General features: G+C 66.9%; 1 protein-coding gene across 1 annotated transcript; it reads left to right on the forward strand.

Moving 5' to 3' along the window:
- Window positions 1–9751: 9751 nt before the first annotated feature.
- LOC126232220 (nuclease SbcCD subunit C-like) lies at window positions 9752–11911 on the forward strand. The gene is made up of 2 exons (XM_049942513.1): window positions 9752–10654; window positions 10748–11911. The coding sequence occupies exons 1-2, from the start codon at window positions 9752–9754 to the stop codon at window positions 11909–11911; spliced, it is 2067 nt and encodes a 688-aa protein (XP_049798470.1).
- Window positions 11912–14404: the final 2493 nt, after the last annotated feature.

A 14404-nucleotide genomic window follows, 5' to 3' on the forward strand; every position in this document is an offset into this window, starting at 1 on the left:
AGAAGCAGCTGCGCAGAAGCAGCTGCGCAGAAGCAGCTGCGCAGGAACAGCTGCGCAGGAACAGCTGCGCAGGAACAGCTGCGCAGAAGCAGCTGCGCAGGAACAGCTGCGCAGAAGCAGCTGCGCAGGAACGGCTGCGCAGGAACGGCTGCGCAGAAAACGGCTGCGCAGAAACGGCTGCGCAGAAGCGGCTGCGCAGAAGCGGCTGCGCAGAAGCGGCTGCGCAGAAGCGGCTGCGCAGAAGCGGCTGCGCAGAAGCGGCTGCGCAGAAGCGGCTGCGCAGAAGCGGCTGCGCAGAAGCGGCTGCGCAGAAGCGGCTGCGCAGAAGCGGCTGCGCAGAAGCGGCTGCGCAGAAGCGGCTGCGCAGAAGCGGCTGCGCAGAAGCGGCTGCGCAGAAGCGGCTGCGCAGAAGCGGCTGCGCAGAATCGGCTGCGCAGAAACGGCTGCGCAGAAACGGCTGCGCAGAAACGGCTGCGCAGAAACGGCTGCGCAGAAACGGCTGCGCAGAAACGGCTGCGCAGAAACGGCTGCGCAGAAACGGCTGCGCAGAAACAGCGGCGCAGAAACAGCGGCGCAGAAACAGCCGCGCAGGAACAGCCGCGCAGGAACAGCCGCGCAGGAACAGCCGCGCATGAACAGCCGCGCCGAAACAGCCGCGCCGAAACAGCCGCGCCGAAACAGCCGCGCCGAAACAGCCGCGCCGAAACAGCTGCGCCGAAACAGCTGCGCCGAAACAGCTGCGCCGAAACAGCTGCGCCGAAACAGCTAGGCAGAAACAGCTGCGCCGAAACAGCTGCGCCGAAACAGCTGCGCCGAAACAGCTGCGCCGAAACAGCTGCGCCGAAACAGCTGCGCAGAAACAGCTAGGCAGAAACAGCTGCGCCGAAACAGCTGCGCCGAAACAGCTGCGCAGAAACAGTTGCCCCGAAACAGCTGCGCAGAAACAGCTAGGCAGAAACAGCTGCGCAGAAGCAGCTGCGCAGAAACAGCTGCGCAGAAGCAGCTGCGCAGAAGCAGCTGCGCAGAAGCAGCTGCGCAGGAACGGCTGCGCAGGAACGGCTGCGCAGGAACGGCTGCGCAGGAACGGCTGCGCAGGAACGGCTGCGCAGAAACGGCTGCGCAGGAACGGCTGCGCAGGAACGGCTGCGCAGGAACGGCTGCGCAGGAACGGCTGCGCAGCAACGGCTGCGCAGGAACGGCGCGCAGGAACGGCGCGCAGGAACGGCGCGCAGAAACGGCTGCGCAGTAACGGCTGCGCAGGAACGGCTGCGCAGGAACGGCTGCGCAGGAACGGCTGCGCAGAAACGGCTGCGCAGAAACGGCTGCGCAGAAACGGCTGCGCAGAAGCGGCTGCGCAGAAGCGGCTGCGCAGAAACGGCTGCGCAGAAACGGCTGCGCAGAAGCGGCTGCGCAGAAACGGCTGCGCAGAAGCGGCTGCGCAGAAGCGGCTGCGCAGAAGCGGCTGCGCAGAAGCGGCTGCGCAGAAGCGGCTGCGCAGAAGCGGCTGCGCAGAAGCGGCTGCGCAGAAACGGCTGCGCATAAACGGCTGCGCATAAACGGCTGCGCATAAACGGCTGCGCATAAACGGCTGCGCATAAACGGCTGCGCAGGAACGGCTGCGCAGGAACGGCTGCGCAGAAACGGCTGCGCAGAAACGGCTGCGCAGAAACGGCTGCGCAGTAACGGCTGCGCAGGAACGGCTGCGCAGAAACGGCTGCGCAGAAACGGCTGCGCAGGAACGGCTGCGCAGGAACGGCTGCGCAGGAACGGCTGCGCAGGAAAGGCTGCGCAGGAACGGCTGCGCAGGAACGGCTGCGCAGGAACGGCTGCGCAGGAACGGCTGCGCAGGAACGGCTGCGCAGGAACGGCTGCGCAGGAACGGCTGCGCAGCAACGGCTGCGCAGGAACGGCGCGCAGGAACGGCGCGCAGGAACGGCGCGCAGAAACGGCTGCGCAGTAACGGCTGCGCAGGAACGGCTGCGCAGGAACGGCTGCGCAGGAACGGCTGCGCAGAAACGGCTGCGCAGAAACGGCTGCGCAGAAACGGCTGCGCAGAAACGGCTGCGCAGAAGCGGCTGCGCAGAAGCGGCTGCGCAGAAACGGCTGCGCAGAAACGGCTGCGCAGAAGCGGCTGCGCAGAAGCGGCTGCGCAGAAGCGGCTGCGCAGAAGCGGCTGCGCAGAAGCGGCTGCGCAGAAGCGGCTGCGCAGAAGCGGCTGCGCAGAAGCGGCTGCGCAGAAGCGGCTGCGCAGAAGCGGCTGCGCAGAAGCGGCTGCGCAGAAGCGGCTGCGCAGAAGCGGCTGCGCAGAAGCGGCTGCGCAGAAGCGGCTGCGCAGAAGCGGCTGCGCAGAAGCGGCTGCGCAGAAGCGGCTGCGCAGAAGCGGCTGCGCAGAAACGGCTGCGCAGAAACGGCTGCGCAGAAACGGCTGCGCATAAACGGCTGCGCATAAACGGCTGCGCATAAACGGCTGCGCATAAACGGCTGCGCAGAAGCGGCTGCGCAGGAACGGCTGCGCAGGAACGGCTGCGCAGGAACGGCTGCGCAGGAACGGCTGCGCAGGAACGGCTGCGCAGGAACGGCTGCGCAGGAACGGCTGCGCAGGAACGGCTGCGCAGGAACGGCTGCGCAGGAACGGCTGCGCAGGAACGGCTGCGCAGAAACGGCTGCGCCGAAACGGCTGCGCCGAAACGGCTGCGCCGAAACGGCTGCGCCGAAACGGCTGCGCCGAAACGGCTGCGCAGAAACGGCTGCGCCGAAACTGCTGCGCCGAAACAGCTGCGCCGAAACAGCTGCGCCGAAACAGCTGCGCCGAAACAGCTGCTTCGAAACAGCTGCGCAGAAACAGCTGCGCAGAAACAGCTGCGCCGAAACAGCTGCGCCGAAACAGCTGCGCAGGAACAGCTGCGCAGAAACAGCTGCGCAGAAACAGCTGCGCAGAAACAGCTAGGCAGAAACAGCTGCGCAGGAACAGCTGCGCAGGAACAGCTGCGCAGAAACAGCTGCGCAGAAACAGCTGCGCAGAAGCAACTGCGCAGAAACAGCTGCGCAGAAACAGCTGCGCAGAAGCAGCTGGTCAGAAGCAGCTGCGCAGAAACAGCTGCGCAGAAGCAGCTGCGCAGAAGCAGCTGCGCGGAAGCAGCTGCGCGGAAGCAGCTGCGCGGAAGCAGCTGCGCAGAAGCAGCTGCGCAGAAGCAGCTGCGCAGGAACAGCTGCGCAGGAACAGCTGCGCAGGAACAGCTGCGCAGAAGCAGCTGCGCAGGAACAGCTGCGCAGAAGCAGCTGCGCAGGAACGGCTGCGCAGGAACGGCTGCGCAGAAACGGCTGCGCAGAAACGGCTGCGCAGAAGCGGCTGCGCAGAAGCGGCTGCGCAGAAGCGGCTGCGCAGAAGCGGCTGCGCAGAAGCGGCTGCGCAGAAGCGGCTGCGCAAAAGCGGCTGCGCAGAAGCGGCTGCGCAGAAGCGGCTGCGCAGAAGCGGCTGCGCAGAAGCGGCTGCGCAGAAGCGGCTGCGCAGAAGCGGCTGCGCAGAAGCGGCTGCGCAGAAGCGGCTGCGCAGAAGCGGCTGCGCAGAAGCGGCTGCGCAGAATCGGCTGCGCAGAAACGGCTGCGCAGAAACGGCTGCGCAGAAACGGCTGCGCAGAAACGGCTGCGCAGAAACGGCTGCGCAGAAACGGCTGCGCAGAAACGGCTGCGCAGAAACGGCTGCGCAGAAACAGCGGCGCAGAAACAGCGGCGCAGAAACAGCCGCGCAGGAACAGCCGCGCAGGAACAGCCGCGCAGGAACAGCCGCGCATGAACAGCCGCGCCGAAACAGCCGCGCCGAAACAGCCGCGCCGAAACAGCCGCGCCGAAACAGCCGCGCCGAAACAGCTGCGCCGAAACAGCTGCGCAGAAACAGCTGCGCAGAAGCAGCTGGTCAGAAGCAGCTGCGCAGAAACAGCTGCGCAGAAGCAGCTGCGCAGAAGCAGCTGCGCAGAAGCAGCTGGTCAGAAGCAGCTGCGCAGAAACAGCTGCGCAGAAGCAGCTGTGCAGAAGCAGCTGCGCAGAAGCAGCTGCGCAGAAGCAGCTGCGCAGAAGCAGCTGCGCAGAAGCAGCTGCGCAGGAACAGCTGCGCAGGAACAGCTGCGCAGGAACAGCTGCGCAGAAGCAGCTGCGCAGGAACAGCTGCGCAGAAGCGGCTGCGCAGGAACGGCTGCACAGGAACGGCTGCGCAGAAACGGCTGCGCAGAAACGGCTGCGCAGAAGCGGCTGCGCAGAAGCGGCTGCGCAGAAGCGGCTGCGCAGAAGCGGCTGCGCAGAAGCGGCTGCGCAGAAGCGGCTGCGCAGAAGCGGCTGCGCAGAAGCGGCTGCGCAGAAGCGGCTGCGCAGAAGCGGCTGCGCAGAAGCGGCTGCGCAGAAGCGGCTGCGCAGAAGCGGCTGCGCAGAAGCGGCTGCGCAGAAGCGGCTGCGCAGAATCGGCTGCGCAGAAACGGCTGCGCAGAAACGGCTGCGCAGAAACGGCTGCGCAGAAACGGCTGCGCAGAAACGGCTGCGCAGAAACGGCTGCGCAGAAACGGCTGCGCAGAAACGGCTGCGCAGAAACGGCTGCACAGAAACGGCTAGGCAGAAACGGCTGCGCAGAAACGGCTGCGCAGAAACGGCTGCGCATAAACGGCTGCGCAGAAACGGCTGCGCAGAAACGGCTGCGCAGAAACGGCTGCGCAGGAACGGCTGCGCAGGAACGGCTGCGCAGGAACGGCTGCGCAGGAACGGCTGCGCAGGAACGGCTGCGCAGGAACAGCTGCGCAGGAACAGCTGCGCAGGAACAGCTGCGCAGGAACAGCTGCGCAGGAACAGCTGCGCAGGAACAGCTGCGCAGGAACGGCTGCGCAGAAACGGCTGCGCAGGAACGGCTGCGCAGGAACGGCTGCGCAGGAACGGCTGCGCAGGAACGGCTGCGCAGGAACGGCTGCGCAGGAACGGCTGCGCAGAAACGGCTGCGCAGGAACGGCTGCGCAGAAACGGCTGCGCCGAAACGGCTGCGCCGAAACGGCTGCGCCGAAACGGCTGCGCCGAAACGGCTGCGCCGAAACGGCTGCGCCGAAACGGCTGCGCAGAAACGGCTGCGCCGAAACTGCTGCGCCGAAACAGCTGCGCCGAAACAGCTGCGCCGAAACAGCTGCGCCGAAACAGCTGCGCCGAAACAGCTGCGCAGAAACAGCTGCGCAGAAACAGCTGCGCCGAAACAGCTGCGCCGAAACAGCTGCGCAGGAACAGCTGCGCAGAAACAGCTGCGCAGAAACAGCTGCGCAGAAACAGCTAGGCAGAAACAGCTGCGCAGGAACAGCTGCGCAGGAACAGCTGCGCAGAAACAGCTGCGCAGAAACAGCTGCGCAGAAGCAGCTGCGCAGAAACAGCTGCGCAGAAACAGCTGCGCAGAAGCAGCTGGTCAGAAGCAGCTGCGCAGAAACAGCTGCGCAGAAGCAGCTGCGCAGAAGCAGCTGCGCAGAAGCAGCTGCGCAGAAGCAGCTGCGCAGAAGCAGCTGCGCAGAAGCAGCTGCGCAGGAACAGCTGCGCAGGAACAGCTGCGCAGGAACAGCTGCGCAGAAGCAGCTGCGCAGGAACAGCTGCGCAGAAGCAGCTGCGCAGGAACGGCTGCGCAGGAACGGCTGCGCAGAAACGGCTGCGCAGAAACGGCTGCGCAGAAGCGGCTGCGCAGAAGCGGCTGCGCAGAAGCGGCTGCGCAGAAGCGGCTGCGCAGAAGCGGCTGCGCAGAAGCGGCTGCGCAGAAGCGGCTGCGCAGAAGCGGCTGCGCAGAAGCGGCTGCGCAGAAGCGTCTGCGCAGAAGCGGCTGCGCAGAAGCGGCTGCGCAGAAGCGGCTGCGCAGAAGCGGCTGCGCAGAAGCGGCTGCGCAGAAGCGGCTGCGCAGAAACGGCTGCGCAGAAACGGCTGCGCAGAAACGGCTGCGCAGAAACGGCTGCGCAGAAACGGCTGCGCAGAAACGGCTGCGCAGAAACGGCTGCGCATGAACGGCTGCGCAGAAACAGCGGCGCAGAAACAGCGGCGCAGAAACAGCCGCGCAGGAACAGCCGCGCAGGAACAGCCGCGCAGGAACAGCCGCGCATGAACAGCCGCGCCGAAACAGCCGCGCCGAAACAGCCGCGCCGAAACAGCCGCGCCGAAACAGCCGCGCCGAAACAGCTGCGCCGAAACAGCTGCGCCGAAACAGCTGCGCCGAAACAGCTGCGCCGAAACAGCTAGGCAGAAACAGCTGCGCCGAAACAGCTGCGCCGAAACAGCTGCGCCGAAACAGCTGCGCCGAAACAGCTGCGCCGAAACAGCTGCGCCGAAACAGCTGCGCAGAAACAGCTAGGCAGAAACAGCTGCGCCGAAACAGCTGCGCCGAAACAGCTGCGCAGAAACAGTTGCCCCGAAACAGCTGCGCAGAAACAGCTAGGCAGAAACAGCTGCGCAGAAGCAGCTGCGCAGAAACAGCTGCGCAGAAGCAGCTGCGCAGAAGCAGCTGCGCAGGAACGGCTGCGCAGGAACGGCTGCGCAGGAACGGCTGCGCAGGAACGGCTGCGCAGGAACGGCTGCGCAGAAACGGCTGCGCAGGAACGGCTGCGCAGGAACGGCTGCGCAGGAACGGCTGCGCAGGAACGGCTGCGCAGGAACGGCTGCGCAGCAACGGCTGCGCAGGAACGGCTGCGCAGGAACGGCGCGCAGGAACGGCGCGCAGAAACGGCTGCGCAGGAACGGCTGCGCAGGAACGGCTGCGCAGGAACGGCTGCGCAGAAACGGCTGCGCAGAAACGGCTGCGCAGAAACGGCTGCGCAGAAACGGCTGCGCAGAAACGGCTGCGCAGAAGCGGCTGCGCAGAAGCGGCTGCGCAGAAACGGCTGCGCAGAAACGGCTGCGCAGAAGCGGCTGCGCAGAAACGGCTGCGCAGAAGCGGCTGCGCAGAAGCGGCTGCGCAGAAGTTGCTGCGCAGAAGCGGCTGCGCAGAAGCGGCTGCGCAGAAGCGGCTGCGCAGAAGCGGCTGCGCAGAAGCGGCTGCGCAGAAGCGGCTGCGCAGAAGCGGCTGCGCAGAAGCGGCTGCGCAGAAGCGGCTGCGCAGAAGCGGCTGCGCAGAAGCGGCTGCGCAGAAGCGGCTGCGCAGAAACGGCTGCGCAGAAACGGCTGCGCAGAAACGGCTGCGCATAAACGGCTGCGCATAAACGGCTGCGCATAAACGGCTGCGCATAAACGGCTGCGCATAAACGGCTGCGCAGGAACGGCTGCGCAGGAACGGCTGCGCAGGAACGGCTGCGCAGAAACGGCTGCGCAGTAACGGCTGCGCAGGAACGGCTGCGCAGAAACGGCTGCGCAGAAACGGCTGCGCAGGAACGGCTGCGCAGGAACGGCTGCGCAGGAACGGCTGCGCAGGAACGGCTGCGCAGGAACGGCTGCGCAGGAACGGCTGCGCAGAAACGGGTGCGCAGAAGCGGCTGCGCAGAAGCGGCTGCGCAGAAGCGGCTGCGCAGAAGCGGCTGCGCAGAAGCGGCTGCGCAGAAGCGGCTGCGCAGAAGCGGCTGCGCAGGAACAGCTGCGCAGGAACAGCTGCGCAGGAACAGCTGCGCAGGAACAGCTGCGCAGGAACAGCTGCGCAGGAACTGCTGCGCAGGAACTGCTGCGCAGGAACGGCTGCGCAGGAACGGCTGCGCAGGAACGGCTGCGCAGGAACGGCTGCGCAGGAACGGCTGCGCAGGAACGGCTGCGCAGGAACGGCTGCGCAGGAACGGCTGCGCAGGAACGGCTGCGCAGAAACGGCTGCGCAGTAACGGCTGCGCAGGAACGGCTGCGCAGGAACGGCTGCGCAGGAACGGCTGCGCAGGAACGGCTGCGCAGAAACGGCTGCGCAGAAACGGCTGCGCAGAAGCGGCTGCGCAGAAGCGGCTGCGCAGAAGCGGCTGCGCAGAAGCGGCTGCGCAGAAACGGCTGCGCAGAAACGGCTGCGCAGAAACGGCTGCGCAGAAGCGGCTGCGCAGAAGCGGCTGCGCAGAAGCGGCTGCGCAGAAGCGGCTGCGCAGAAACGGCTGCGCAGAAGCGGCTGCGCAGAAGCGGCTGCGCAGAAACGGCTGCGCAGAAGCGGCTGCGCAGAAGCGGCTGCGCAGAAGCGGCTGCGCAGAAGCGGCTGCGCAGAAGCGGCTGCGCAGAAGCGGCTGCGCAGAAGCGGCTGCGCAGAAGCGGCTGCGCAGTAGCGGCTGCGCAGAAGCGGCTGCGCAGAAGCGGCTGCGCAGAAGCGGCTGCGCAGAAGCGGCTGCGCAGAAGCGGCTGCGCAGAAGCGGCTGCGCAGAAGCGTCTGCGCAGAAGCGGCTGCGCAGAAGCGGCTGCGCAGAAGCGGCTGCGCCGAAGCGGCTGCGCAGAAACGGCTGCGCAGAAACGGCTGCGCAGAAACGGCTGCGCAGAAACGGCTGCGCAGAAACGGCTGCGCAGAAACGGCTGCGCAGAAGCGGCTGCGCAGAAACGGCTGCGCAGAAACGGCTAGGCAGAAACGGCTGCGCAGAAACGGCTGCGCAGAAACGGCTGCGCATAAACGGCTGCGCATAAACGGCTGCGCATAAACGGCTGCGCAGAAACGGCTGCGCAGAAACGGCTGCGCAGAAACGGCTGCGCAGAAACGGCTGCGCAGGAACGGCTGCGCAGGAACGGCTGCGCAGGAACGGCTGCGCAGGAACGGCTGCGCAGGAACGGCTGCGCAGGAACGGCTGCGCAGGAACGGCTGCGCAGGAACGGCTGCGCAGGAACGGCTGCGCAGGAACGGCTGCGCAGGAACGGCTGCGCAGAAACGGCTGCGCCGAAACGGCTGCGCCGAAACGGCTGCGCCGAAACGTCTGCGCCGAAACGGCTGCGCCGAAACGGCTGCGCAGAAACGGCTGCGCCGAAACTGCTGCGCCGAAACAGCTGCGCCGAAACAGCTGCGCCGAAACAGCTGCGCCGAAACAGCTGCGCCGAAACAGCTGCGCAGAAACAGCTGCGCAGAAACAGCTGCGCCGAAACAGCTGCGCCGAAACAGCTGCGCAGGAACAGCTGCGCAGAAACAGCTGCGCAGAAACAGCTGCGCAGAAACAGCTAGGCAGAAACAGCTGCGCAGGAACAGCTGCGCAGGAACAGCTGCGCAGAAACAGCTGCGCAGAAACAGCTGCGCAGAAGCAGCTGCGCAGAAACAGCTGCGCAGAAACAGCTGCGCAGAAGCAGCTGGTCAGAAGCAGCTGCGCAGAAACAGCTGCGCGGAAGCAGCTGCGCAGAAGCAGCTGCGCAGAAGCAGCTGCGCAGAAGCAGCTGCGCAGAAGCAGCTGCGCAGAAGCAGCTGCGCAGGAACAGCTGCGCAGGAACAGCTGCGCAGGAACAGCTGCGCAGAAGCAGCTGCGCAGGAGCGGCTGCGCAGAAGCGGCTGCGCAGAAGCGGCTGCGCAGAAGCGGCTGCGCAGAAGCGGCTGCGCAGAAGCGGCTGCGCAGAAGCGGCTGCGCAGAAGCGGCTGCGCAGAAGCGGCTGCGCAGAAGCGGCTGCGCAGAAGCGGCTGCGCAGAATCGGCTGCGCAGAAACGGCTGCGCAGAAACGGCTGCGCAGAAACGGCTGCGCAGAAACGGCTGCGCAGAAACGGCTGCGCAGAAACGGCTGCGCAGAAACGGCTGCGCAGAAACGGCTGCGCAGAAACAGCGGCGCAGAAACAGCGGCGCAGAAACAGCCGCGCAGGAACAGCCGCGCAGGAACAGCCGCGCAGGAACAGCCGCGCATGAACAGCCGCGCCGAAACAGCCGCGCCGAAACAGCCGCGCCGAAACAGCCGCGCCGAAACAGCCGCGCCGAAACAGCCGCGCCGAAACAGCTGCGCCGAAACAGCTGCGCCGAAACAGCTAGGCAGAAACAGCTGCGCCGAAACAGCTGCGCCGAAACAGCTGCGCCGAAACAGCTGCGCCGAAACAGCTGCGCCGAAACAGCTGCGCCGAAACAGCTGCGCCGAAACAGCTGCGCAGAAACAGCTAGGCAGAAACAGCTGCGCCGAAACAGCTGCGCCGAAACAGCTGCGCAGAAACAGTTGCCCCGAAACAGCTGCGCAGAAACAGCTAGGCAGAAACAGCTGCGCAGAAGCAGCTGCGCAGAAACAGCTGCGCAGAAGCAGCTGCGCAGAAGCAGCTGCGCAGAAGCAGCGGCGCAGAAGCGGCTGCGCAGAAGCGGCTGCGCAGAAGCGGCTGCGCAGAAACGGCTGCGCAGAAGCGGCTGCGCAGAAGCGGCTGCGCAGAAACGGCTGCGCAGAAGCGGCTGCGCAGAAGCGGCTGCGCAGAAGCGGCTGCGCAGAAGCGGCTGCGCAGAAGCGGCTGCGCAGAAGCGGCTGCGCAGAAGCGGCTGCGCAGAAGCGGCTGCGCAGTAGCGGCTGCGCAGAAGCGGCTGCGCAGAAGCGGCTGCGCAGAAGCGGCTGCGCAGAAGCGGCTGCGCAGAAGCGGCTGCGCAGAAGCGTCTGCGCAGAAGCGGCTGCGCAGAAGCGGCTGCGCAGAAGCGGCTGCGCCGAAGCGGCTGCGCAGAAACGGCTGCGCAGAAACGGCTGCGCAGAAACGGCTGCGCAGAAACGGCTGCGCAGAAACGGCTGCGCAGAAACGGCTGCGCAGAAGCGGCTGCGCAGAAACGGCTGCGCAGAAACGGCTAGGCAGAAACGGCTGCGCAGAAACGGCTGCGCAGAAACGGCTGCGCATAAACGGCTGCGCATAAACGGCTGCGCATAAACGGCTGCGCAGAAACGGCTGCGCAGAAACGGCTGCGCAGAAACGGCTGCGCAGAAACGGCTGCGCAGAAACGGCTGCGCAGGAACGGCTGCGCAGGAACGGCTGCGCAGGAACGGCTGCGCAGGAACGGCTGCGCAGGAACGGCTGCGCAGGAACGGCTGCGCAGGAACGGCTGCGCAGGAACGGCTGCGCAGGAACGGCTGCGCAGGAACGACTGCGCAGGAACGGCTGCGCAGGAACGGCTGCGCAGAAACGGCTGCGCCGAAACGGCTGCGCCGAAACGGCTGCGCCGAAACGGCTGCGCCGAAACGGCTGCGCCGAAACGGCTGCGCCGAAACGGCTGCGCAGAAACGGCTGCGCCGAAACTGCTGCGCCGAAACAGCTGCGCCGAAACAGCTGCGCCGAAACAGCTGCGCCGAAACAGCTGCGCCGAAACAGCTGCGCAGAAACAGCTGCGCAGAAACAGCTGCGCCGAAACAGCTGCGCCGAAACAGCTGCGCAGGAACAGCTGCGCAGAAACAGCTGCGCAGAAACAGCTGCGCAGAAACAGCTAGGCAGAAACAGCTGCGCAGGAACAGCTGCGCAGGAACAGCTGCGCAGAAACAGCTGCGCAGAAACAGCTGCGCAGAAGCAGCTGCGCAGAAACAGCTGCGCAGAAACAGCTGCGCAGAAGCAGCTGGTCAGAAGCAGCTGCGCAGAAACAGCTGCGCGGAAGCAGCTGCGCAGAAGCAGCTGCGCAGAAGCAGCTGCGCAGAAGCAGCTGCGCAGAAGCAGCTGCGCAGAAGCAGCTGCGCAGGAACAGCTGCGCAGGAACAGCTGCGCAGGAACAGCTGCGCAGAAGCAGCTGCGCAGGAGCGGCTGCGCAGGAGCGGCTGCGCAGAAGCGGCTGCGCAGAAGCGGCTGCGCAGAAGCGGCTGCGCAGAAGCGGCTGCGCAGAAGCGGCTGCGCAGAAGCGGCTGCGCAGAAGCGGCTGCGCAGAAGCGGCTGCGCAGAAGCGGCTGCGCAGAAGCGGCTGCGCAGAAACGGCTGCGCAGAAACGGCTGCGCAGAAACGGCTGCGCAGAAACGGCTGCGCAGAAACGGCTGCGCAGAAACGGCTGCGCAGAAACAGCGGCGCAGAAACAGCGGCGCAGAAACAGCCGCGCAGGAACAGCCGCGCAGGAACAGCCGCGCATGAACAGCCGCGCCGAAACAGCCGCGCCGAAACAGCCGCGCCGAAACAGCCGCGCCGAAACAGCCGCGCCGAAACAGCCGCGCCGAAACAGCTGCGCCGAAACAGCTGCGCCGAAACAGCTAGGCAGAAACAGCTGCGCCGAAACAGCTGCGCCGAAACAGCTGCGCCGAAACAGCTGCGCCGAAACAGCTGCGCCGAAACAGCTGCGCCGAAACAGCTGCGCCGAAACAGCTGCGCAGAAACAGCTAGGCAGAAACAGCTGCGCCGAAACAGCTGCGCCGAAACAGCTGCGCAGAAACAGTTGCCCCGAAACAGCTGCGCAGAAACAGCTAGGCAGAAACAGCTGCGCAGAAGCAGCTGCGCAGAAACAGCTGCGCAGAAGCAGCTGCGCAGAAGCAGCTGCGCAGAAGCAGCGGCGCAGAAGCGGCTGCGCAGAAGCGGCTGCGCAGGAACGGCTGCGCAGGAACGGCTGCGCAGGAACGGCTGCGCAGGAACGGCTGCGCAGGAACGGCTGCGCAGGAACGGCTGCGCAGGAACGGCTGCGCAGCAACGGCTGCGCAGGAACGGCTGCGCAGGAACGGCGCGCAGGAACGGCGCGCAGTAACGGCTGGGCAGTAACGGCTGCGCAGGAACGGCTGCGCAGGAACGGCTGCGCAGGAACGGCTGCGCAGGAACGGCTGCGCAGGAACGGCTGCGCAGAAACGGCTGCGCAGAAACGGCTGCGCAGAAACGGCTGCGCAGAAGCGGCTGCGCAGAAGCGGCTGCGCAGAAACGGCTGCGCAGAAGCGGCTGCGCAGAAGCGGCTGCGCAGAAGCGGCTGCGCAGAAGCGGCTGCGCAGAAGCGGCTGCGCAGAAGCGGCTGCGCAGAAGCGGCTGCGCAGAAGCGGCTGCGCAGAAGCGGCTGCGCAGAAGCGGCTGCGCAGAAGCGGCTGCGCAGAAGCGGCTGCGCAGAAGCGGCTGCGCAGAAGCGGCTGCGCAGAAGCGGCTGCGCAGAAGCGGCTGCGCAGAAGCGGCTGCGCAGAAGCGGCTGCGCTGAAGCGGCTGCGCAGAAGCGGCTGCGCAGAAACGGCTGCGCATAAACGGCTGCGCATAAACGGCTGCGCATAAACGGCTGCGCATAAACGGCTGCGCATAAACGGCTGCGCAGGAACGGCTGCGCAGGAACGGCTGCGCAGGAACGGCTGCGCAGAAACGGCTGCGCAGAAACGGCTGCGCAGTAACGGCTGCGCAGGAACGGCTGCGCAGAAACGGCTGCGCAGAAACGGCTGCGCAGGAACGGCTGCGCAGGAACGGCTGCGCAGGAAAGGCTGCGCAGGAACGGCTGCGCAGGAACGGCTGCGCAGAAACGGCTGCGCAGAAACGGCTGCGCAGAAACGGGTGCGCAGAAGCGGCTGCGCAGAAGCGGCTGCGCAGAAGCGGCTGCGCAGAAGCGGCTGCGCAGAAGCGGCTGCGCAGAAGCGGCTGCGCAGAAGCGGCTGCGCAGAAGCGGCTGCGCAGAAGCGGCTGCGCAGGAACAGCTGCGCAGGAACAGCTGCGCAGGAACAGCTGCGCAGGAACAGCTGCGCAGGAACAGCTGCGCAGGAACTGCTGCGCAGGAACGGCTGCGCAGGAACGGCTGCGCAGGAACGGCTGCGCAGGAACGGCTGCGCAGGAACGGCTGCGCAGGAACGGCTGCGCAGGAACGGCTGCGCAGTAACGGCTGCGCAGGAACGGCTGCGCAGGAACGGCTGCGCAGGAACGGCTGCGCAGGAACGGCTGCGCAGGAACGGCTGCGCAGGAACGGCTGCGCAGAAACGGCTGCGCAGAAACGGCTGCGCAGGAGCGGCTGCGCAGAAGCGGCTGCGCAGAAGCGGCTGCGCAGAAACGGCTGCGCAGAAACGGCTGCGCAGAAACGGCTGCGCAGAAACGGCTGCGCAGAAGCGGCTGCGCAGAAGCGGCTGCGCAGAAGCGGCTGCGCAGAAGCGGCTGCGCAGAAGCGGCTGCGCAGAAGCGGCTGCGCAGAAGCGGCTGCGCAGAAGCGGCTGCGCAGAAGCGGCTGCGCAGAAGCGGCTGCGCAGAAGCGGCTGCGCAGAAGCGGCTGCGCAGAAACGGCTGCGCAGAAACGGCTGCGCAGAAACGGCTGCGCAGAAACGGCTGCGCAGAAACGGCTGCGCAGAAGCGGCTGCGCAGAAGCGGCTGCGCAGAAACGGCTGCGCAGAAACGGCTGCGCAGAAGCGGCTGCGCAGAAGCGGCTGCGCAGAAGCGGCTGCGCAGAAGCGGCTGCGCAGAAGCGGCTGCGCAGAAGCGGCTGCGCAGAAGCGGCTGCGCAGAAGCGGCTGCGCAGAAGCGGCTGCGCAGAAGCGGCTGCGCAGAAGCGGCTGCGCAGAAGCGGCTGCGCAGAAGCGGCTGCGCAGAAGCGGTGCGCAGAAGCGGCTGCGCAGAAGCGGCTGCGCAGAAGCGGCTGCGCAGAAGCGGCTGCGCAGAAGCGGCTGCACAGAAGCGGCTGCGCAGAAGCGG

The sequence above is a fragment of the Schistocerca nitens genome, unplaced genomic scaffold (assembly GCF_023898315.1).
Source record: "Schistocerca nitens isolate TAMUIC-IGC-003100 unplaced genomic scaffold, iqSchNite1.1 HiC_scaffold_466, whole genome shotgun sequence".
Lineage (NCBI taxonomy): Eukaryota > Metazoa > Arthropoda > Insecta > Orthoptera > Acrididae > Schistocerca > Schistocerca nitens.